The sequence below is a fragment of the Sceloporus undulatus genome, chromosome 7, assembly GCF_019175285.1.
Source record: "Sceloporus undulatus isolate JIND9_A2432 ecotype Alabama chromosome 7, SceUnd_v1.1, whole genome shotgun sequence".
Lineage (NCBI taxonomy): Eukaryota > Metazoa > Chordata > Lepidosauria > Squamata > Phrynosomatidae > Sceloporus > Sceloporus undulatus.
Window position 1 is genome coordinate 12,804,292 of NC_056528.1, and position 26,006 is coordinate 12,830,297.

Consider the following 26,006-nt stretch of genomic DNA (forward strand, 5'->3'; position numbering starts at 1 on the left):
AAATCACCACCACCATCATCATCCAGTCCTAGTTGTACCATTGAGTCCAGCAGTCTAACCAGTATAACTAACCCAGCTGGACCATATAAACCCTCATTCCGTCCTTGCAGGAAATGAAGAACAGCCTTGAAAGGATGCCTCATTTTAATGAGTATGTAATCTATTCCCAAAATCAAAAATGTTATTTTCGGCAGCTTTGCAGGAAGAGTGGACTTCCCAGTTTTTCTGTATTCGAGTCATTCCGAAGGTTTGCCTCTAAAATTAGAAAGAGACCCATTTGTTATACACAAATTATAGGCTTCTTGTATGTTGAAGAGCGCCGATTTAATAATAACTTGTTGACGGCTTTAGCAAGGAGGCTAATGCGGTTCCTTCCTACACTCCTCCTATGAAGACGGCAAACAGGATCCATTGTGAGCTGGGCCTCCACCCAAATTGTCCTGACTTTGAAAATACTGCTGGCTTTTCCCAATGGTTTTTATTGTTAGAAGCAGAGAAGGCTAAAAGTCCTGCCCTGCTGGAAACAAACAAAGAAAGACCCCAAGAAAAGAGAGAAAATGCATGTATAAGGGATGAAATAAGCCACTCTTTTCCTAAAATAATGGCTTTGTTTGGCTCCATCTTTTTTGCAAAAGGGAACAAAGCAAGAGAGGTCCCCATTTCTGTTGCTTTTTTGGCCTGATCTTTTATAGCTTCAAGCATGTGATAAAATAGGAAGGTATTAAAAAGTGGAGACCGGGAACTCAAACACATCAGTTTTAATGTTGTTAATGTGCTTCTTTGCTTCCCAACAACGGCCAAAGCACTTTAGATGGTTCCTTTGGATGCTTATAAACTTTATGGGACCAAATCTGGAATGTCAGTCTACATCTATATCTAAAACTATTCACAAGCTAACTATTCGCAGCTATTAAACTATTCACAAGCTAAATCTAAACTATTTGCAAGCGAACTCTCTTAGGGCCTATATAGAAATCAACAAAAAGTCTCCTGATCTCAGGAGCATTATTTGGAAATTCAGTTTTGGAAATTGACTTTGTTCTTTCAGGGAAAGAGCTAAAGTAAATGTTTTGGTAAAGAAGTATTAAAAGCTGGGATACAAATAGGTACCTAATATGGGATACAAATACATAATAAATTGCATATATATATATATATATATATAACTTTGAAAGCAACTTATTACATCCCATATTGTTTATCTTTTGCATCCCATGTTGTGTATCTTTTTACAGCTCAGAAATGTTTCTCTTTAAACGCCGTACATTAAAAACAACAACTGCATGGCACCATAAAGAGGGAAATCCTAAAATAGTATCGTTTATGTATACAGATAGTTGAGAAAGAAAAACAGAAGCATGTTTAACTCAATAGGAAATCTCAACTAAACTGGAGAGGCTTGAGGATGGGTAATTTTTGCAAGAGTGCCATCCCTAAACACAAAAATGCCTATTATTATAATTATTAATAGTAGTATGTATGGATGAATAAATTGTGTTAGAAAAGGAATTCTCCTTCAGAAGGGTTCTGTGAATGGCTTTGAACCTGTCACAAACCTAATTGTTATTATTATTTTTACTAAATCCCTCCTCACACACATAGATAACTCTTGAGACACTTGGACTGTTGGAAAAGCCAGAAATAATCTCAAATAAGGGAGATGAATGAAGACGTTGCCCATGTTTTTGTGTTTTAAGTGTGTACTTTTTTGTTTTTAAGTTTATGAGGTAACCGTTGGATAGTAGTTTTTATTCTCATGTTTTGAAGTTTTTATTCTTGTGTTCTGAGGTTTTTATTCTCACATTTGTTATTCTCATATTTTGAGGTTTTTATTCTTATATTTTGAGGTTTTTATTCTCGTGTCCTGAGATGTTTATTATCATATTTTGAGGTTCTTATTCTCACGTTCTGAGCTTTTAATTAGAAAGAAGGATTGGACATTTCTCGCTGTGTTTCTTGGCCAGCGAAGGAGGCTTATCAACAAAATAGGACTAAAACGGTGGCGCTGGCACCAATGAGGTGGGGATGATAGGGATGACAATCCACCATCATCCTCAGCCACCTCAGGAAGAAACACTTCTGACTTTCTCTGAGGTAAAACTAAAACCCACTGAGGTTGCCATTCGTCCCAGAAAAAACTGGGAAAATCCCAATTGAAGGGAAAAGCGGCGTATAAATAAAGTTTTCATTATTGTTTATTATTATTTTATAATGAATGTGTTGCTTTTGTACCACCAGAATGCAAATTAATAGCAACAGTGATGATCATTTGCATCCCATACAGTTTGGGGGAACTAGGAAAATGGCAAAGGCTCAGATTCTGAGGTAAAAACAAGGCAGGCCTCTCCATTCTCAACAACGGTCGCCTCTGGCCCCGCCCCCTGCTATGCCCCGCCCCTGGAGGGTTGCGAGGCGGTTCGCGGGCACGAGCACGCACTCGGGGGGCGGGGCGGCCTGCGTGGCAGCTCGAGGCGCCGGGAGCGCGCACGCAGCGCACGCTCGTCGTTCGTTTTGCAAGAAGGAGCGTCGCTGGCTCCGAAGCAGAAGCGCCTTTAGGTGGCTTGATTTCCCTGAAGGGGGCAGTTGCCGCGCGCGCTCCCGATCGCTCTCTCTCTCTCTCTCCTCCGTTCTGATTTGCCCCTTCCTTCCTTCCCTTGCCCTCGGAGAGAGGGGCGAAGAAGGGCCCGGGATCCAGCCAAGAAGGAAGGAAGGGCCGGCCTCAGCAGCCCCCCCAAACACACACCTTCCTCAGGTAAGGGTCATGGGGAGACCCCTGGGACCCCACTCTCTCTGAGGCCTCTTTGGGGGTCTAACCCCCCCCTCTGAAGCATCTTTTGGGGGTCTCTAAGGCACCTTTTGGGGGACTAACCTTCCTCCAAGGTCTCATTTTGGGGGGCACTAACCCCCCTCTGAGGCATCTTAGTGTGGTTTACGCCCCCCCTCCTTGAAGCATCTTTTGGGGGTCTCTGAGGCATCTTTTGGGGGATCTGTTTTCCCTCTGAGGCATCTTATAGGTCTATTATTGCCCTCTGAGGCATGTTTTTGGGGGTCTGTAAGGCATCTTTTGGGGGACCCCCCTCTGAGGCATCTTTTAGGAGCACTAACCTCCCTCCAAGGTCTCATTTTGGGGGTCTAATCCCCCTCTGAGGCACCTTTTTGAGGTCTCTGAGGCATTTTGGGGAAGTACCAACCCCCCTCCGAGGCATCTTTTTTTGGGGGCTAATCCCCCTCTGAATCCTCTTTTAAGAGTACTAACCTCCCCTTTTGGGGGGATTAATCCTGCTCTGAGGCATCTAACTGGGGTCTCAGCCCCCCTTGAGGCATTTTTGGGGGTCTCTGAGGCCGAGAGAGAGTGGCTTGGTGACCCCAGGTCCCCTTCCCATAGAGACCCCTTCTTTTCAGAAATGCCACCCTCAATACGTCCTCCTTTCCTTCCTTGCTCTTCTACTATTTCCAAAGGAGCAGAGGAGGAATAAAGACAACTTCTGTGAGTCCATCCCCTCCATTTCATAAGCGTGGCCCCCTCAGCAATCTCTCCCTCTCTCTGCTCTCTCCACATTCCCCTCCTCTTCCTTATTATTACTAGTACTACTACTATTATTATTATTGCTTCTTGTTGTTGTCATTGTCTGCCTTCAAGCCATTTCCAACTTATGGGGAGGTTCTCTTGACAGGCTTCTCCAGAGGGGTCTGGCCTTAGAAGACACATGGAAGCCTACTCCACAAGTTTATCTAACCTTTACCTGAGAGTAGTTCCACCCAAAGATTGCTCATTTCCTCCCAATTACCTTCCAATAATTTAGGAGTTAGCTTCTGCGTCTCATACATGGCAAGTAGTCTTTTATACACCATTCTTCTACCTGCGGCATCTCTTTATTTTCCCATCTCCTTGATAGAACAAGCCTAGCAGCCGAACACATGTAAAGCAACATCTGCCCAGATCTTTTTACCATTATGTGATCTAGCACATCTGACATGTTTAAAAGATAACATTTAATAGATAAAATGTATGTTTAATAGATAAAACAGATAAATGGGTTGCCTTTGGGGTTGCATTGGCTTTAGGGAGACACTGCTTGCGCAAAGTGGCTGACCATGTTGGCGCACCACTGAGTCCTGGGTTTGGGGTAAAGCATGGCGTGGTTCCAGGAGGAGATACATATCTGGGGCATCTGTCTTATAATTCTCCCTCCCTTTGTAATGATCTCCCATAGACTTTCAGTTCGTCTTACTCAGAGCTCTCTGAACATCTTCGGTGCAGAACTTTTGGCATCTCGTTTTGCAACAAGTTTCTCTTCATTCCAAGGATGAAGTAGGCGCATACTTTAAGAATCCTGCACCTTGATTTATGGCTCGCAAGGTAGAAGATATATGTATGTGTGCCGATGAAAAGACACTCCCATGTCATTTTGGGGGAGAGCAATGGATACTGGCCTTCATTAATAAAAAGGAGACTTTGAAATTAAACAACAAAGCCTCCTCCTTGTTGTGGGCCTACTAAGTGCCTTTGCAGGAATCTGAACACTTAAATGCATCTGAAGAAGTAGACTGAGGTCTAGGAAAGCTCATGCTGCCCATTTCTTTCTTTCAGTTAATCTCAAAGCTGCTACAAGGTCTCTCTTCGAACTGATGCTACAGACTAACACGGCTATATCTTTGAATTCTGCCACTTAAATAGCTAAATACAGTATTTGAATGTACAGCCAGCCCTCCACAAACACGGACTCTTTATCCACGGGTTCAACCATAAAACTATAAAATCCCAAAAAGCAAGCCTTGAATTTTCAATTTTATGTAAGGGATACCATTTCACTATTTAATGGGAGTGGAGCGCATCAGAGCATCATGCACAGTAGTTACACATTTCATATTGTGGTATTGGTATGGGTTGATATGATGGCTTGAAACCGGCCATTGTCAGAGCAAAATTTGCAGGGAATGTGAAGAACCAGCCTTGTCTGTGTTTACTCATGTATCTCTAAAGATTTATAGGCACTTAAAATGAGCGCAAAACACGAATGCCCTGCGAAAATAACCTCCTGCTCCTTCCATCTGTTCTTCCACTGCTGACAGGCAGGCAAGGAAATGACTTCCATTTCTCTGTAGTGCTAGTACTTGTTCTCTACCTTGTCCATCTCTTGCTTAGCAATTGTTAACAGGTAACAACTAATGTATATACTATGAAACTACTCTTTCTTTACTTGTTTTGCTTTTCAGTTGGGCCTGAAGTGTGTATACATACACTATAATTTGTGAGATATTCTGCATACTTGGAAGAGCGGCGGCTACAATGTTGTGCTGTTTTGGAAGGATGCCTTGCAAAACCAAAGAAGTCTCTAGTGGGTTTCACATCTGGGTCAGTGGCTAAAGGGATAAGTTTTGGACGCCGGCGATGGCTGTCCAGATCCCTTCCTCATTTTGGGACCTTGCCGTGTGTGGTCTTAAGGAAGTTGCTGTCTCTCGGCCTAATCTACTTCCCAGGGGCGTTGTGAAAATAAACACATGACAGGAGAGCTGGAAAGCGTTTTGTAAATCGAAAATTGCTGGGGAAACATTCAACAATAAATGGGAAACTTTGTAGTAAGGATGTGGATTGCCTACTTTGTTTTTTAAAGGGGAGAATTAGTTTGGATCCAGGAGAAGGAGCTCTCAGTGCAGGCAATGCAGATAAACAGCTTTGCAAAAGTCACCTTTTCTTTTGCTAGAGATCTTAAATATACCAATGGTTCAGGGGGTTACACCATAAATGATACACTGGGATAATGTGCAATTATAGGTACACATTTACTTTTGAATTGCCACACATCAAGGGGACTTTCCCCAGGGAAACAATCTTTTTTTCTTCTTCAAAATTAGTCAGATTTTGCCTCTTGTTTGGTGATCATCTGATATTCTTCCAGCAGATTCCGCCGTACCTTTTGGTTTAGTGAACTAAAGTAAGCCAGCCTGGGTTAAGGGTGTATATCTGAAAGAATAAGCAGGTAATGAAGTCTCAGGGATTCCAGAAAGAGTGGCAAGTCCCATTCTTGCCTCCTGTTCTTTGGCGAATGTGGTTAGAGGAAGATGTTTGCTGCGTCAGATTTTTCTTTCTCTTCCTAGTTCTCTGCAGCTGCAGGCTGTTCTTGTTTTCTGTTCTTTCTGGAACTGTATGTGGCTGAATGTTTGCTAAAATGGGGTTGTTTGTGTGGTTTGGTATCAGATTGCCATCACACACACACACCACAAAGTTAGGCCTGATGCTTCTGTGTCCTCCTCCACAGCAAAAGACATGCCTTAAAACAATTGCTTGCATGCAGCTTTTTTTCAAAGATGACTTGAAGGGGGGAAATTCACCTTATAAAGTCAGCATAGGCTTTCCCATCCATGCTTTTTTCCCTGTTTGCCTTTACTTTTTGCTCTCAGGACTGTGCAGCAACCGTAGAATAGTGCCTAAGATTTGTGTTTGTGGGTTTGGGTAGCAGTAGCAGGTACATTTCTATGCCACTTATCAGTGAACTCAGCACTGTCTAAGCCAGTGGTTCCCAACCTGTGGGTCAGGAGCCCTTTGGGGGTCGAATGACCCTTTCATGGGGGTCGCCTAAGGCCATTGGAAAACACCTATTTAATTACAGTTATGAAGTAGCAATGAAAATAATTTCATGGTTGGGGGTCACCACAACATAAGGAACTGTATTAAAGGGTTGCGGCATTAGGAAGGTTGGGAACCACTGGTCTAAGCGGTTTACAATCTGTGAGCCAATTGCCCCAAAGAAGCTGGGTACTCATCTGACCAACCTACAAAGGGATGGAAGTCTGAGTGGACCTTGGAGCCCTACGGGAATCGAACTCACAACGGGAAATGAGATACAAGGTCTTTAGACACGACCTGCTCTATGTCTTTTCCCATTCATGTTGCAAAAGGGTGATTGTGAATTGTGGAGGGAAAGGGGATAACAGATAGGAATATAATGTTAGTGGTGGACAATGCTTCTCAGGCTATTTGATGTGGGGAACTGGCCATTCCAGGGACTGGTACCATATTGTGCACACTGACTACAAATCTTTTCTTCCTTCCTGGAAACTAACCACAGATCAGCAGCTGATGGTTTGCAGGCAGATGCTGGTCTGCGATAGAGAAATCTCTACTCTTGCCTGGTTTTTTTCTGCACTCCTGGCATGCTTTTCTTTGGCCTGTTCATAGAGCAGCCTTCAAAGGCTTTAACTGCTTGTTGGTTAATCTTAGAGCTGTTGTTTTTTTTAATAATGAGAGAAAACCCTCCAAAATCTGAAGGAGAAAAGTAGGCCTGTGTGCCCAGAAACCTTTTACTTTTCTCCTTCCACTGCTCTCCCTTCCTTAAAAGAAGGCAAACTGGTCTGAATCTGTGGCAACATACTTGACGTAGGTTTAGCTTTTCTTAGAGAAGCTTTCTTATGAACCTTGTCAACTTAAAATGGACTCATTAAACCTTTCTTAACTCCCGCAGTAAAGCATTTACTGTATATATTGCCACCCAAGTCACTTAGACTAGGAAATGATATCTTGTTCTGTTGTAATCTGGCTGAATTCATCTGTAGAGCAAAGCTCCTTTGGAAAGAAAATTTAAAAAGCAACGATTAGCCAGAGAGAGAGAGAGAGAGAGAGATTTCTAAGCGAGTGTTAAGCAATTGCTTATTGCCCAGCATGGATTTGGAACAATAGCTACAAATGACTGACATTTGTCCCATTTCTAAATAGTGGCTGTTGGGGACATTTGAGGAAAGTTTCTGTCTCTTGTTCCTGGATTTACGTGAAATAGGAGAGATGAGGTCTGGCAGTAACAAATGTTCTCTCTGTACCCATATAATGTAATCTGCACCTGAGATAACAGTAGTATTTATTTGGCGCTGGTTGTAATATTTGCTGTTTTCTTTGTGGCAACAGTGGCAAAGCAAAAGCAACAGTATGCTCTCCAATGTAAATAAAAGAAAGGCAAAAGGGAAGCAGAAAACCAACCCTGAGCAGACAAGCCATCTGAGACACAACCTTCAAAGGAAAGTACTGTGACAACGATTCTCATTTAATCTTCTTTCATTATGAGTTGTCTTTTACCTGAAATGACTTCTGGGTTAATACAGAATGCTCTAAGTTGCAGAAATGGCAACCATTGGCACATAGACCATTTCATATGCTTTGGGATGGGCTGACTCATGCCAAATTACTTGGTTTTACGTGTTTGCATTTAAATACATTTTTAGTTGCACCTTGAACCAATTCTCTTTGTTGGATACAAAAAGGAAATGGTTCCTTAGAGATATCATCTGTACTCTGCTTGGAAAGTGTCCAGAATTTCTTTCTGCTGGGAAGTGTCAGAAGTAGTGGGAAGTAAGCTTGGTTAAATATGTTATTTGGATAGCCATTTCACTGTGTCCATCCATTTTAAATGGGGAAAATGAGGCCTAGCGCTTAAAGTTGGCTGAAGAAGCATTACAGCTGGTCCTTGTCATCCGCTGGCATTTGCTTCCAGGACCCTCCGTGGATAACAAAATCCGTGGGTGCTCAGGTCCCATTAAATACAGTGGCATAGCAAAATGGTGTCCTTTATATAAAATAGAAACATCAAAGTTTGCTATTTGGAATGTATACTCTTTTCTGGAATATTTTTTGGAATATTTTCAAGCTGTAGATAAAAAATGTGTGGATAAGGAGGGCTGACTGTATTGTGACAGGTTGGTCTTGAATCTTACGATCTTCATAAGATCAAGTAGGCTTCGAAAACCCCTTTATACAATGCTTAGTGAAAGGTAGTCAGAATAGTCCAGTGATCAAATGACTCATTTTAATGGATTACTATTACAGGCCTAATACGCTGAACAGATGGTGTCCCTCTCCCTTTGTGTGCAAAGTAAACCAGTCCTGTCGATCTTTAGTGAAAGGTTAAATGCCTTTTTCTGTAGACAAGGTGCCCAATATTTTCTCCTTTATAAACTCCATGGTTACTTAGCATGTAAAGACATCATGATTTTCAGTGGTTCGTGTCTGCTGGAGCCATTGTGAATAAGTAGCTCTGAAAAGACAGCAGCCTTCAAAGTAGTTACTACCTGCTTGGCCTTCTTAATGCTAGCATGTCTTTTAAACTTAGCCTTCTGTTTACAGAACTTGTGGGGTGAGCACACAATGATGGTTAGCACTTGTGTGTGTGTCTGTATATATGTGTATGTCCCTCCAAGTCGCTTGTCGATTTATGGCAACCCCATGAATTTCATAGTGGTTTCTTAGGCAAGGAATACTCAGAGGTGGTTTTGCTTCATCTAAAATATAGACTACTGCTCCTGGTATGTGTTGGTGGTCTCTCATCCAAGTATTAATCAGGCCTGACCCCGCTTAGCTTCCAAGATCAGATGGGGTCTTGGGCCTTTCTGACGCCTTTAGACCATTTGGGCTTTAAAAGGCATGTAAGTGTCAATGCACACATTAAGAGGAGTAGAGACCAGTGTGGTGCAGTGGTTTGAGTGTTGGACTGTGACTCTGGAGACCAGGTTTCAAATCCCTGCTCAGCCTTGTAAACCTACTGGGTGACCTTAGGCAAGTCACACTCTCTCAGCCTCAGAGGATGGCAATGGCAAAGCCTCTCGGAAGAAACTTGCCAAGAAAACCCTGTGATTGGTTCACATTAGGGTTGCCGTAAGTCGAAAACCATTCAAAGGCACATAACAATAATAAAGTAATTCCAGAGTCAGTGGATGTGGATGGAAAGGAAGCAGTTTCTGATCTGTCCCGTGTGCCATTTTCACTTTCCTTTGACCTTCCCAGGATTCTTACTCCATTTCTTTGATGCAGGATTTAAATTGTCCTTTGTGTGTTACGTCCCTTGTTGTAAAAAAAAACCTAAGTGCTTGAAACATAATGGAAGTTGATAATTATTTCTCACACTTCTGACTTCAGCTTTGAAGTTAATATTAACTTCTTCACATTCTTACAGTGGAGAGATGTCAACAAACATCTTTCAAACAATACATGTATTGTATATTGTCCATTGTATTTTTATATTGTATTGCATACTGAATTTCTTGTACACCGCTATGATCTATTTGGAATAGCGGTTTATAAATAAAACTTATTATTATTATTATTATTATTATTATTATTATTATTATTATTTTCTTGCTAGAAGTTCAGCTTGGAAGCTTACTTGCATAGAGGAGTCAGATCTTTCCCCCTCTGGCTGCTTGTCTCAAAGGGAGAATGGATACCTTTTGTCAAAACAGCTGGCAAATGGCATGCTCCTTTCCCTTCGGTGGTGAAAAATTGCTCTGATTTAGGCCACTTAGGTTGGTGCCAGCAAATAACTGCCTGCAATTCTTGGATGGCTTCCTCCTGCCTGGTCTTAAAGTACTGCTTGAGGTTTTCCAGCCGCATCTTACTAGAGATCATCTTCTGCAGACTCATAAAAAAATGAAGAGAAACTTTAGAGGTGCGTAAGAGAATGCAAGACAGGAACGTCGTATTTTTGAGGAAAGCGCTTCAGACTCGAGAGGCTGAGCACGTTGCTTTATAGATCCTCCTTTAAAGAGCAGATTTAGAAAGTGCAGGCAACTTTGCTTAATATTGATTTTGACACACTGCCCAGAGCTGCTTTGAAATAGTAATTCTCCCCTGGAACTCAACTAGTGTCCCCGCAGCGACTCTCTTGTAACTGCGCGCATTTAATGTCTTCCCTCTATGCTTTTTTAAAAAAGACTTCTTAGAATTTATTTTTTAAAAAAATACTTTATCAAGATAAACATGATGGTTTTCTATTCTTTGCCTTCACACAACAAGGTCGGGGTGCCTGGAGAATTTCTTTAATAAGAGCAAGGCCATTCCCCACTCATCATTACCTGCGCTGCGGAGATTCAAAGGAAACAGATGTAAGATGCTTGTCATAAAAGCGGAGCCTTTTGCACTCTTCAGCATTTTGACACTGAATGAAATCCCATAGTTAGCAAATCGTCTCTCTCTCTCTCCCTCTGTGTGTGTATTAGGGTCGCCATAATTTGGAAATGACTTGAAGGCACACAACAACAACAATATATAGGCAAGATAAAGTCACGGTTTATTGTTGTTAACTACCCTTGAGTCGGTCTCGACTCATGGCAACCCTGTGGATGAGCCATCTCCAAGACCCCCTATCCTCCACTGCTCTTCCCAGTGTCTTCAAATTCATACCCATAACCTCTTTACTTGAGTCCATTCATCTAACATGTAGTGTTCTTCTCTTTCTAATTCCCTCCACTTTCCCCAGCATTACTGTCTTTTCTTGTGAGTCGTGTCTTCTCACAATGTGACCAAAGTACAACAGCCTCAGTTGAGTCGTCTTTGCTTCCAGGGCTTGATCTGTTCTAGGACCCACCTATTTGTTCTTTTTGCTATCCATGGGGTCCTCAGCACTCTTCTCCAGCACCACATCCCAAATGAATTTATTCTCTTTTTGTTCTCGCATCCACACATAGTAACGGGGCATATAGTTGCTTGCACAATTCTGGCTTTCATGTTTAGTTGTATGTCTTTGCTTTTTTAGGACCTTTTCTAGTTCTTTCAAAGCTGCCCTCCCCATTCTTAGTCTTCTTCTGATTTCTTGACTGAAGTTTATGTTCTGAGTTATGTTTGATCCCGGGTATAGGAACTCTTTCACTGTTTCTATTGTCTAGGTTGAACTTGTGAAGATCCTCCGTGGTCATTATTTTTGTTTTGTTTATGTTCAACTGTAAGCCTGCCTTTGCACTTTCTTCCTTGACCTTCCTCAGTAGTTGCTCTGCAATGTTTTCGGCTAGTAGTATGGTGTCATCCGCAGATCTTAGCTTGTTGATGTTCCTTCCTTCTATTTTCACTCCTCCTCCTGTGTCCAAGCCTGCTTTTTGTATAATGTATTCTGCATACAAGTTGAAGAGATAGGGTGCCTAAACTTTAAATTGTTTGTTTGCACTATATTAATTCGTGCTGTTCTAAGCATGAGGAAATGGTTTTCTCTAGTGAAATGGCAAAGCGAATAAACTGGCTGTTTTCAGATCTTTGAAATTTGGAAAGGTTATTGAAAATAGTGATGCAAATAATTGGCTCCTGGGGTGTGAGCATGTGGATTTCTTTGTCTATCTCCTGTTGAGCTCTGTGTCTGAAATAAGGAAAGTCCTGTGCTTTAATGCCCTCATATTGCAGAGGTGAAGGATAAATTGATAGACCCCATGAACTCTTGCCCCAGCCTAGAAATGCTCTTGGAACAGGTGGCGGCCCACACCCTCCGAAAGGGCCCTCACAGGCTTTCCATTGGGAAGAGTGGGCTGTTTACTCTCATTACTTTTGTTGCTGCATCTGAGAACTCCCTTTGGTGAAAAATGCCAGTCGGTCTTTTGAAGCAGCTTCAACCAATGTGAAAGTGAACCTCGGTTCTGTGTTGACAAGGAACAAAAAAAGGCAAGTGTTGCGGAGCTGGGATTGTTTCCTCAGACTGTCTGTGTGCCCAAGCGGATTCGTCGAGTGACGTGCCAGGGACTGGAACCCAGGCCTCTGCTTGTCAGTGCCTGCCTCTGAGTCAGCAGTCTGCTCCTGTGGCTCAAGTGCGGGTAGGACTGCTCAGGTTCCCAATTTTCCCCTTTCCTGTGAGCCAACAGCTGCCCTCCTTACGACAGGAGAGTGACTCTGAGCATGCCATGAGTCTCAGCATGTGCCAGGCAGGAAGGGGAGGAACTCTTTGAAAGAAGGATGGCTTTGAAAAAGCAGGAAACAAGTGCTTGGGGTGAGCTCCTCCAAATTACTACACTTTTTGGATGTGAAAAATGGCAACGTCATACAGCCATTCAGAGCCAAGCATAGCAAAGGCTGGTTTGCAGAAGGCTTTGGTAAAATACAGTTGTCCCTCCACATCTGTGGCTTTGACTTTTGCGGGTTTGGTTATTCATGGATTTGATTAATATGTCATCTCTAGGAAACTCTTCCAGTGTGACTCTATTGGAAGTTGACCATAGAATTACATTGGAAGACTTAGAGATTCCTATAGAAGAACACTTCTCTAAGCATTGGTACATCCATCAGTGCAATTCTGTAGGCAACTTCTACTGGATGTTGACCACAGAGTTGTGCGGGTGGTCATAGAGATTCCTAAAGAGGTGTGCTCTCAGTTTTTAAAAAACAGTGTTTTTTTATTTGCGGTTTCCCCACTTTTGTTAGGGTCCAGCACGCCTGACACCAGCAAATGTGGAGGGACCACTGAATAGATTGTAAAACACATTTTTGCTCAGAAAGCGTCACTGAGCATCCCTCCCACTCCAACACTAGGACAGTCTGTGAACAGCTTGGCCAAGCAATGAAAACATTGGGCCACTCGCATCTTGAAATATTTTTTCTTAAAAGCACACATGTCTAAGCAGTTAGGCACAAAGACCTGCATGTGTGTCTTGTGTGTGAAATAACTGACCTGTAAAATGACACAAGGAGCAAGCTGCGAGATACAAGTAATAACAGTATTTGGTTCCTTTCCAATATGACTTGTGGAGGGAACTGCTCATTAAATCCAAATAGGGGAATTAGTTAAGACTCTGATAATCCAGGAAAAAAAAATCTTGGCTTCTCTCTTTGCTTTTGCCATTAAAGATCCTGTGGTCAATATCTATTGCCAGAGAAGTAAGGGCCATTGTATGTAAAAGCTTGGGCCTTTCGGACTGGCCTTTATGTCGTGAAACTTTTGTGCAGAGTTCTTCCTATATCAGAAAGCTGTACAGAGAGTGAAGAAATTGGTAGGGCTTTTCCCCCTTCCTTTTCCTTTAGCAGACCATACTTAATCAGTTTGGAAAATCTAAGTGATGACTTTAGTCTCTTAGAGGATTAAGAATCAGTGCTGCTTTTTGTGGCAAGCTGTATATATTAAAGTCATTCCTAGGCAGTAAATACTCTCTGTTACCATAATCATTGTACTTAGTGTAAGTGCTTCTTGGGTGGATATTAAAGATCTGTTAATCTTTATGGTATTTGTAGGATAATTTTTTAACTTGCTTGAGCTTCTTACTGCTTTCACAGGTCAATTACTCCAATTTATAATGTCTTGTCAAGGGTAAGAACATTACTGCCTAATAATATCCATTGTAGCATACATTTTCTTACCTGTATAGTTTGACTCTCCAGAGGTGCTTCGTCCCCAACAAATGTTTAATTTTGCTTGTTCCTTACCATAGCTAGGAGTCCCACATATGAGAATAAACATATTCCTCCCTCCCTCATTTGGGATGCTTGCCTTCATATACGTTTGACCTTTTCCCAGCGCTGAATTAGCAGGAACTAGTAGACCATCCTCCATGTCATATATCTTCCATGACATGTGTCTGCTTTTCTCCTTGTGAGCTTTTCAGATTTCTCATTATTTGCTTGGAATTATGTTAGTAATTTTTGTTTTTCCTGGTTTCTTTTTTCACTCCCTGTATGCCTGTAGCAGAGCAGAACTGGTTTCATAAGAGCCAGACGTAATGGGTGCTACCTTAGAGCAATTAGAGCAATGCAAGATGTTGCTTCAGGTTCATGAAGCAGACTTCCTGAAACAGGATGGCCTACCTTGAGACAGTCCAGTGGGAAAATCTGCTTGCTGCTACAATGTCTGCTTCTGCTGATGGTGCGGTATTGTCATCTTTCATTGTACGTGTTTCCTGCCTTTACTTTGACTTGTCTAGCAAAGTTTATCCCTGTTGAGTTCAGTGTTTCACCATCTTCCACTGTTCATAAGACAGGTCCTGAGATCAGACTCAGTTGGCTTCCAAGCATGCTAAGAAACCATTCTTCCTTCCTTCCACAAGAGACATACATCCAGAGAAAGAGGGGCCTACCTTTCCTGAGGTTCATATGCTGAAACTCCACATACAAAAGGATCCAATGCTTTACTGTGACTTAAGGCTTGATGTGGATCAACCAACCTCACCCTCTTTGGGGCCAGTATAGTGCTATTGCCAAGGAAGGAAAACCACTGAAGAAAAGGAACAATAAAAGAGATCCGTATACGCTCAGCCCTCCATATCCACAGATTCAAGCATCCATGGTGTCAAAACATTTTTTTAAAAATATAAATTCCAAATAGCAAACCTTGATTTTGCCATTTTTAAATAAGGGACAGCATTTTACTATGCCATTGCATATAATGGGACTTGAGCAGCCACAGATTTTGGTATCCACGGTCCTGGAACCAAACCCCAGAGGTTAACAAGGACTCAGTGTATTACTTTTAATTGTGAGAAAATGGAAGAGATCAATTCAGTGTTGAGTTTCAGTTTCTCCTGTGGCCTCCTTAAATATGAATGAATGCAAAAATCTGAGTGGGAGTATGGTCATCTGAGGGAATGGCTGGAATCTCCCTGTCCTCCCATGGAGAAGATTGTTTATCTCTTCCACTCACATCCTGTTTGACTAAAGATAGCTTTTAAAAAGCTAAGGGGCATGCTTTCTGTAATTTTATAGTCTCTCTTATGCTGTTTCTTAGTTTCCAGCTTGTGGAATGACATTTTCAGTTTGAGGTGGTTATTCAGTTAAAATGTTGTTACAGGTTGAGTATCTCTTATCCGAAATGCTTGGGAGCAGAAGTGTTTGGGATTTTGAGTCCCCCTCCCTCCCAACCAGATCTTGGAATATTTCCATATACATAATGAGATACCTTGGAGATGGGATGCAGGTCTAAACATGAAATTCATTTATGTTTCCTGTACTCCTTGCACTCGTAGCCTGAAGGTAGTTTTATACACAATATTTTTAATAATTGTGTGCATGAAACAAAGTGTGCAAACACAGAACAATCAGAAAGCAAAGCTGTCGCTGTCTCAGCCACTCAGTAGTTTTGGATTTTGGAGTATTTTGGAACCCTGGATAAGGGATACTCAGCCTGTACCTTCATCCTTCGGAGTGCTAAAGAAACCCAAAGCCCCTACTCCACTTCCTGATACATCAGCATTAGTAACTTTAGGTCTCAGGGAAGGCAAGCATGAGTTATGGATACTAATTTTTACATTCATGCAGTGCTTGGAAATTTTTAAGGGCAAGCAGGCTAAGCACTCTGCTCCCAAATTGCATTTCTTCAATTATCTGAGAATGTGAAGTGTAATCTTTGGGGTTTTCCTCTCTTATGGTTTTCCCTTGTATATATGTAAGACGAAGCTTGTGTTGGCAAAAGCAGGTTTCAGCAATCACAGTGGCTCTTTGAGGATCTAATAAGTCCCCCAAGGAGAGAGTGTTCTAGTTACTTTCCTTTCTTTGCAGAGGAAAACCAATTCTTTCGCATGCAGGACAGCAACTTCTGTAATATTGCCACAGAGTGCTCTGTGTTGGGTAACAAAACTGTTTATAACTCAAAAACAGATCTGTCTGGTCCTTTTGCACCCCGATGTGGTGTAAGCAAATTTTAGTGAAAGGGCTGCTTTTTGTGTTCCACAAACCTTTACCTTTAGATATGCCAAAATGGTTCTACAGAGTGTTTCAGTGGTTTCTTTCACAGTGGTATTTACAAGCAGCCTGTGAAGATGGGTATTTCTTGCTACATCGTGTAAATACCTCCTCTCCATTGAGTCCATACGTTCATCTCATTCATTCCTCGTTTTCTGCATGTGTGCGTCTGAGTCTTCCAAAACCCATCCTCACCCTCCGTCCACGTCTGTTCTTTTTCACAATTCTTCTCTTGTCCTCATCCCTACCCCTCTCCATCTCTTATCCTGATGCTTTCTTCCATGTGTACGCACTGCATCTGAAGGCAACATCTTCTCCTCCTCCTTTCTGTCATAGTTCACACTACTACTTGCTACCATTGCCTTTCATGGAGTGAAACTCTGGCTAAGACAGATTCCAAGAAATTTCTCAGCAGGTCTTAGCTTTGGGAGAAGCCCCTGAGCCTAAGACTTTAGGGGAAATCACAGTACAGTAGGTCCTTGCTATCCGCTGGGGTTTGATCCCAGGACACCCCCCCCCCATTAAATACATAGCAAAATGGTGCCCCTATATCAAATGTCAGATTTGAAGAAGTATCCGAAATGTCTTTGGAACCAAGTCAGAAACTTAACTTGGCCTTTTGCTTCCTGCTTTTAATCAGTCCATCCTACTTTTAGCAACCCAGGTATGTCTTGCTTTCATGCCTTGGTAGATTAAAACGGCAATGGGGAGGTTTTGAACAATTCGGTGCCTCTCTCCAGGCAGACGTGTTCACTGGCACTTTTTTGTGAATGAATTACAGTGTACAGAACATCTTACTGTATTTCTGTTGAAAGATTAATCTTGCTGACTAAAGAGAGGAACGTAAACATGAGATGGGTGGAGAATTTATTTCAAACAGGATGGGAAGCCTGCCACAAATATTTAAATATAGGCTAGTAGCGTTTGTTTTATTGACATCTAGAGTGAGACGGCGCTGATGAACTTTATATTTGTTGACTTATAATTTGGCTTCAAGTTACAGAACAGTGAATCGCAAAGGCTTTTTGCGTCACTATTTTAATTAATATCTGTTGTTGACATAAACGTTGAGAAATTGGCTCTGGGATTTTTTATTTTATTGCCCTTTTTAGTATAACAGTCTAAATGGATTTTGTGTTGGGGGGAAAGTGCGGCGTAGCAATTCACTTCTCTTGATACTTTATGTTAAAGCTTACTCTCGGCCTTAATAAGGCCCCATGGTATCTCTCACCCTTCCCCATATTATGCTAACCCTTGTAAAATTGTGTATGACTAAACTATTGAAGAGACTTTAGTTCTTATTCTTAAATTATAGCTTTGTTGCGGGTGACGAGGGAAAGAGCCTTATGGCTAATAGCATTATGGCATGTGTGTGTGTGTGTGTGTACCTGCACAAAGTCCAAAGGTAATTGCTCTAGAAATGGCTGTACAATTCAAAAGCTAGCAATAGGCCTTGCTCACGTCTTGTGAAAAAGAAACTGAGAGAGAGAAATGGATGGATAGACAGCTGGGTGGGGAGGATGGACAGTATTAAGACTGTTTGTTACGTGACTCAGCAAAGAAGTACAGACAACCTGGGACTGAAAGTATGTGTCCTTCATGGAGTCCTCACAACACACGGAACCCGGACATTTTGGGTTTTCCCAAACTGTTCTTCTCAAAAGCTCTGGTAGAGACATGCAGGCAGAGCAAAGTCATTGTTGGCCTTGGGAGGTCTTAGGTAAGTTTCCTACGGAAAGGAGATGTCTTGCATAGTTCCCTTGGGTGCCGTGCGATAGTTTCACCACTGTCACCACTTTCGACAGTGCCTCAGTGCCAAAAGGTGCGTGTTGCACCCTGTCACATGTTTTTGTGCGTCTTTTCACGTTCAGCTGCTTTGCTTTATGGTAATTTTGAGCTGTCTTGAACTGACTCCTGAAAAAAAGGCAAGCAAGCAAAGGAGCTAAACTTGTCAGGGATTTTGCCGTAAATACTTTGCGTTTTTTGGAAGCGCTGTCAGAAGCTTAATTGTGAGGTTCAAGTCTATTTGTCATGTGCCAGACAGTGTCAGTCTGCTTAGAGTGAACCAGCGATGTGCTTCCAGCAAGACGAAGTGCGAGAGTGAGAACCCAGAGGCTGCGAGCGCGTTTTCTGTTTGCTTGTGTTATTCTAGGAAGGCGGGAGGGAAGCGGCGCCGCTGTTTAACGTAGCTGGTAATTAGGTTCTACAAGGAAGCATATATTACTGTGGCTTGCTTTGCCAAAGCTCTTCAGCATGATGGATGAGATTTAAAGGTTGATCTGAGTAAATTGCAGCAAGAATACTAACGACAAAGATATTTCTGTTGTGAAATATTCCTGTAAGACATCATGGCCCTGGCATAAATGCTGTAAGATAATGGACAATAAAAGTCAGTCGGAAATAAGGCTCTCCCAGGAAGGGCTGCTGCCTTGTCACACACGTCCCGAGTCAGGAGATAATGGAACCACAAGCCAGAGCCATCATTTAAATATATTGGTAATCTTGGGTAGCATCTTGACAGATTTATTTTATGAGCCGGCAAGAGAGAGAACATTATCCGGTAGCCGAGAGAGGAGGGAAGCAGTATCGTTTTGGTGCTTAGTTTTAAAAAATAGTGTGAATCACTCCATTCTTTCCCGGGGCCTTGGCAGAGTGGCGTTCTGTATCTCTTTACTTCAGTCCTAAACGCATTTTGTGAGTAAATGAACAAATTTGTGGCAATAGAAATGGTAGTTTTTGGTCAGCCCTGAGCAGGTGTGCTGTGTACTTCTGCAAAATGTTCATCACTTTTGAGTGGAGCCTGTCTCTTGCCTTGACCTGACGAGGGAAGTGCTTTCATTTCCATGAGCTGATCTTTATTTCTCGCTGACGCAGCACAATAAGGAAACACTCCTGTTAATGTCACAATTTGTATGCATGCTTTCGTTGATGGTAATTTTCTTTATTGCTAACCTGTGGCTGAAAAAAGTGTGGGCTGTAAAGCGCAGCATGTTCTCAGGATTGGTCATAAGCCAGTCTTGCCATTAAAAGTTGTGGCAGCACTTGCTCACTTTCTGCTCTAGCCACCCTTCCCTTTCTCTAGCAGCATCTTGCCTTAGGCCAGCAGCCCTGGCAGCAAGAAAACAGTGAGGAAATGGTGCCTGGGCCCATCACTGGTGTGGCAACTACATTGTGTTGTGTCAGTTGCAACTTCTGGAAGTGACCAGTTGACATTTGCTAGAGCCTCACACTATTTATATGTAGACTTTATAGAGGCACTCCCTCATGTAGGCCTTTGGATTGTACAGCCAAATTGGAGAAGTCTGCTGTGACAGTCTGTGCCTAATGTGATTCTTCCTTCTCTTTTCAGCCTTTAAAGAACCCTGAAAGATTGTTCAGAGGAAGATCTTACTTTCCCATTCATACATGAGTTCTAGAACCTAAGTAGTTCTTGACATTTGAGGTGCTTTGGATTATCTGTACTTCTGTCAGTGCTCAGGATCACAGTCATATTGAAATGGCAGCGCTTTTTATGTAAGAGCCTGGTCATTGGACATGAGGGATCTGGGGTTTTATTCTGTCGGCTCCCTTGTCTTCTGTATCTTGCCTAGCATAATGAGTAACAGGTTTAATCCACTTGATATCATACATACACATCACAGAAAGATGTGTTAGTAATGTCTATGGTGACTGGGCATCATTGGACTTTCAGTCCAGCACAATTGGAGGGTGCCAGATTGGCAAAAGCTGTGTAAGAACTAGTAAACACATTTCAGATTCTTAGGAACAGTGATTGGATTCAGTAGTGCCAAGGCATTTGTGCATCTCCTTCCCAGTTGCCCTTTCCCACAAGAATAGCAGAAGCTTTTTTAAAAAAAAACCACATAATGATATTAGGAAGGTCTTCGTTAATCTGTGTTCCAATTTCTGTGATTTAACTTTGGGTTGGTAGGATGTTGATAATCTCTGTGTCCCAATTCTCCACTTGAGTGTTTCAGAGACTTCCAAGAAGGAGTTAGTTAAGGGCAGTTTTCATTAGAAAAGCAACTGCTTAATGAGACGCAGAAGTGGAAGCCTTTTTTATCCGTTTGCCTGAGATGTTTGTGAAATCTGGGCACTTGGCTTCTCTACCGCTCAGCGGCATGGTTGGCTAGAGAGAAGGCCGAGTGCCAGCCATACGGAAAACAGCTGGAGATACCCAGCGAGAAGAGAGGTGTGTTGGCACCGGCAGAGAGACATGTGGCGGGCACAACTCCTGCTGCTGTGTTTTCTGCTTCGGAGGTATTCCTTGCTACTCATGCTGTTTGCTCATCGGGGAGAATAATTTGGCCCGTGGATGTGATCTAGGCATCCAGTGATACATGCTTATACCTGATTAAGCCGATCACAGCTGTTACTGAGCCCGGTTTGGAAAAGGAGCGCACCTTGGGCATCCATCAGGGTGCATCATATATGAACAGAGGCGGATGCGGCGGCTGAAGTTCGTTTCCTTAATGGGGATCCTGTAACTAATGATCCTGAGCTTCGGTACCAAGCGCCTTGGGCATTTCTGCCTTCCTGAGTGCACCTGTCAGATTCCTTGCAGGGGGGTGGCAAAAGCTTTTGTTTTCCTAGCTTACTGAAATATTTGATTTGAGGGGAAGTTTCCATACATGCATGTATGTGCATTAGTCAGACGTAACAGGGGGGGAAATCCCATCACTTGGTACTTGAGCAGAACATTCAGAGAGGTTTGTCTTTAAATGCTTAAGAGTTTTGGTTCTTCGCATGCCATAGGTTAGGACAGACATTTAACTGAACAAGCTAATATATTTTAGAAGCAGTTCTTTTTGCTAGCGATGTTTTCCTCTGCTGATTCAAAAGCAAGTAAATTCCAGACCAGAAACTACAGCTGCTCAAGAAAGCAGAACGAGAACATCCAGTTCTGGGAAGAAAGGTTGTTTGGCTGAGCCGTTTTTCTTATTGATAGAGTTAAGTGCTCAACTGAAGGAATGTGCCATGGCTTTCCTTTCATTCACTGAGCACAAAATACAGGGGAAATTGTCTGCCGACTTGGTTTATGCGCAGAGTATTCTGATGGATGAGCAAGGTTAGAAAATTCCCCAATGGATTGTCATTGAAGCACTTTAAAAAAACAACAACTCATGCACCTGAACATTTCAGAGATTCTCAGAGACTGCTGACTATTGAGATACACTGCTCAATCCAGTCCAGATTTACACAAATGTAAACCCAGTTGATGCAAATATTGCTTCTAGGATATAGTGTAACAAAGCCATGTGTAACAATATAATAAATGCATAGTTGCTAGGTTTGTTTGCCTCATTTTGCAAACTTGTGGCAATAATTAATGTTTAATTAACAATAAGGTTTTATGTTCTCCTGCTTCCCTGTTCTGACTTATTTCTATCATTTAACTTTTGGTTGGTGGGATATTGGGCATACCTGTGAAATAACACTTGTCTGTAGGAATTGTGTTCATGAGACTCCCCCAAGAAGAAAGAATGATCTCAGTGCATACATCATTATTAAAGAAACCTTATGTATTAGGTTTGAGTAACATTGTATTTAAATGGTGCATCGGTCTCAGTGAATGGGAGATTTTTCTTCTGCCAAATCCTTGAATACAGTATTGCTTTAGTATCACGCTTGCACAAATGCATTAGATTTGTGAGGCAGTGGAATGAATTTGGGGGAAAGATATACTGTATGCTCTTCTTCCATCCTGCATAGAGTCTCCAGTCCTCATTTTCTCTTACAGAAAGTATGGCATCAAGTGGGGAAGCGCACACTTTGCTTCTTGAGTTCTTCCATAATTCCTTTCACTCATCAATTTGGTACAGCTGCCCTAAAGAGCTTTCTGTATTGGAGGACAGGGTTCCTCTCAGGAAGGCAGGAGTGGAGAAGCCCTGCTTTTTCACACACAGAGGCTTCAACTCTGAAGTTGGAATATTTTCTTAAGCCTCTTTCTGAGAGTTACCCCACTACTCATAGAGGTATGTCTCTGCCACCCACAAAGGGTGCGTCTGCCACTTGTCCTTTCTCTCTTGTGAGTAAACTACCTATAGCATGTTTGTCCCCAGCATCCCAGAATAGCTCCCAGTTTGGAGCGGCACAGCATGTCCCTTAGGTGTCGGTGAGGATCAGTGCGGGTGTCATGTGAGCTTATGCATATCGCTTTTCCAAACTGATATTTCACCGTTACTCCTGAAGCTGTGCAAGCAAAGATGCTTTGAAACAAATACTAGTCAAGCGAAAATACTTTGGCTGGCTATACTGCCCTGAACTGTTAATGCCCCCTCATAGTGAGCAACCGTACCCTGCCTTCTTTGCAGCACCCAAAAGAAACATGCCTGTGTGTGTGGCTCGCAGACAAGGCATCTCAGTGTTTGAAATGAGTTGGTTTCTGCCTGGGCACAGAGTTAATTCATGGCTCAAAAGTGGAACAGGAAAACTGGGACATGCCATTTGGCATCTAATACAGTTTATTACTGTATTTTATTTTATCATGGATGATTAGAATACATGAATGATCACTCTGAACTCTTGCTAGAAGTTAAGATGAGGCTGTTGTACTTTGGACATAACTCACTGGGGAAGACAACAAGGCTTGGTAAAATGGAAGACAGAAGGAAAAGAAGAAGAGCCCATTATGGGTGAATAGATTCAAGCAAGGAAACCATGGCCCTGTGTTTCCAAGACATGAGCTATAATAATGACAGGGATTTTTGGCGTCCTTTTGTTGGTAAGGTTGCCACAAGTTGAAGTCAACTTGATAGCTGATAAGCGCACCACTAGCTTCTAGCTTCTAAAACATGGGGGTAATTTCCTCTTTGCTGAGAGATTTGTTGAGAGATTGTAGACTTATTCTGAAATAAGATCTGGAGTCTTTCTTCTTGGGTGTCTGGGTGATTCACTTTAGAAGTAGCAACATCCTGTGTTTGCGCTGACTGATAAGGGAAAGTGTGTCACAGTACAGAGTGCAATGGGTTGACTCTGAGATACATTAAAGAAGAGATTTCCCTGGCAATGGCATGTACCTGACTGTAGGGCGGGCGATCCAGAAAGCCCAACGCCTCTATGGTTTGTGCATTAAGCCATTTGACAAAATACTGTACTTAGAATGACCTGATAGCAGTTTGAATACCACACAATTCTTCTTTGGATTGCCTCAGTCTTGTTCATTCTGATAGCTCAGTAGCTTACTACCAATATTAGGTCTCCAGAATCAACAGTCTTTAGCACCTTTTTACCAATGACATAGTAAATCCTAAATCCTATCATATTCTCTTGTTTATCTCATTATACGGGTGGCTCATGAGTTTATTGCTTGATAACAGTAACTGCTGCAAACAGTTAAATTTAAGCTCAGATTTCTTGAGAATTATACTTAAGTGCAATGTGATGCAACAGATTCTCTGGAATTATGAGGAAATGGGCTGGGGCAGGTAGCATGACCGTTCCTGCTCTAGGCTAAATAAACCACAGACCTTCCATCTGTGCCTTGTTTCTGGCTTCCTGACCTGGCGTGTTGGCAAACAGACAAGCCAGAGTGCTGGGTTCAAACTTTGTAATTAACTAACCCTAGAGAGAGACACTATAGTTCTAAAGAACTATAGGCTAAAAAAGGTAACCGTTGGCATGCAGTAGGGGAAGAAGGGAGCTTCTATCTCAAATCCAAGCACTTGTTCCAGCTAGACTAGAGCCAACCACTGAATGGATTGCTGAATGGCAGGTCAATACTTGCATATACCTAGTCAACTCCATGGGCCCATTCTGGTTAGGACTAGTAGCTGCATTTAAGCATTGATTGTAATACTTGCTTGCCTTCTGTTACCAGCAGAGTTTTTGCTAGTTTTGTACAGGCACCTTTGCTTAAACCCATTTGTGTTCTTGTTCTGACAGAGCTTAAAGGCAGAATTTGGCATGCTACTATGGAAGGTCAACACAATCATCCGCATCATCTAGGGGACCAGAACAACCCGCTTTGCAAAGTGGCAAGCCAGGAGTTCCAGCATGATGCACAAGTAAGCAGTCCTATCTCTCTCTCGGCCTCTTCGTCTTGGCCTTCTGTCTTTAAAATGTTAAGAACATCTGAAGTAGCAACTTTTCAAAGATGTGATACCAAAATTTAATCTAAGCACACTGGATCCCTCTTGCCCAAGCATTAAAAATGGGAAAATAAAATTGAAGAGCTAGAAGGTATCCTGAAAGTGTTTTTTCTGGTCCAGGGCTACTCAAAATGGTACCTTCTGGATTAGTGCTCCAAAGCCTTGGCTGACAGCCCACTGCTGAGTTTCCAGGAGCCAGTGGTCACAAATATGGTACCAGTCTCTTCTACTGCTTGACTTTTGCTTTTGTCCCTATATTTTCTTCATTGCTCTGAGTTAGATCAATGCCTTGTCTCGGTTTCAACTGCAGCTATTGACAACTGAGGTAATAAAATGTCTAAACTCGCTGTCTTTGGCTAAGAGCCATGCCATATTTCCTTGCAGGTGGAGAGAGAACAGCCATGCGTGCTGCAGAGTCTTCATACTAAAGAATCAATAACAGTTTCCTTTCAAAAATGATCTGCTGCTGTCACCTGCTTATTCTTTTCTGAATTGAGTACGGCTGTTCCTAGGGTGGGAGTGTGGGACAAGGGCAAGGAAAAACAGTGTTTTGGCTGAGAGAGTCCCGCCGTTCTTTGCTGAGCTAATTCATTATGGGAGCAAAGCAAAGCACAGCTATGAGGTTTACAAAAACAATGAGTTGCCTGTGAACACATGGTGCTCAGTGCTGTGTTGAAATGCCCTGTGTGGAGCACAGTACCCCCCTTCCCTAATGCGGCAATTTGTCATATTAAGTCATTTAGTAGTAATTGATCTCCTTGAATTAGCCAAGTTACATTTTGAGCAATTAGGGTTAATTACAGTCTCATTTGGCAGGATGGAGCCCATGTAATTATTCCATGAACAAGATTAGGAAGTGTTCTTATACAGCAGATACAGGCATGACATCTTAGAGCCATGCCGGAATTTGCAATGGCAAAGTTAAAGGTAATTAGTGGCTAATAATTCTGATTTCTTCTCTTGGCCTGACACTAGGAGCCCTGGTTGCCATGTGGGGCCATGCGCAGGGTGTGTTTTTGACCACTCCTCATTGCTGTTAAATCTGGAGCTGCCTCTGTACAGCCTTATCCTCCCCCAGTTGCAATAGCTTGCATTCTAAAGGACTCCAGAATTGGAATAATAATGCAGTAATAGTTCTTTTATACCCTTTCTTACTTGTGGGTGGGGGAAAGAATACTTTGGGGAAAGGGTATGGAGTTACAGCATTGACAGATAAATTGGTTGCATGTCGTAATTTCTTGAAAACACGTCCTGGAAGGCTTGAAGAGGTGGTTTCTAACTTTCCCTCGGTGCTAATCTGTTGTATTTATTTGTGGTGTTCTAGTTAACCTTTTCCTTATGACTCACAATAGAATGTTCTATTTTGGAGTTTTTCTAATTAGAATAAGTGAGCACATAACTACAGATCGGGTTCTGTGTAATTGTTGCCAGTGGTGTCAGAGCGACATTGTGGGGTGGAAAAGAGCGACTCTTCTTAGCCTCTGGTTGCCATTGACAGTACAGTATGACCCCCA

General features: G+C 42.3%; 1 protein-coding gene across 2 annotated transcripts in view; it reads left to right on the forward strand.

The window, feature by feature from the left end:
• The first annotated feature begins 2,471 nt into the window (after positions 1-2,471).
• NEK6 (NIMA related kinase 6) overlaps positions 2,472-26,006 on the forward strand; it is a 56,247-nt gene continuing 32,712 nt past the window's right edge. Inside the window, exons 1-2 of one of the 2 annotated variants that reach the window (XM_042478428.1) lie at positions 2,472-2,752; positions 24,287-24,408. In XM_042478428.1, coding sequence (XP_042334362.1) covers positions 24,316-24,408 — 93 coding nt within the window. In that variant the 5' untranslated portion in view covers positions 2,472-2,752; positions 24,287-24,315. Of the gene's footprint in view, positions 2,753-5,296; positions 5,340-24,286; positions 24,409-26,006 lie in introns of those variants that run through there. The other variant, XM_042478427.1, reaches the window with a different exon arrangement.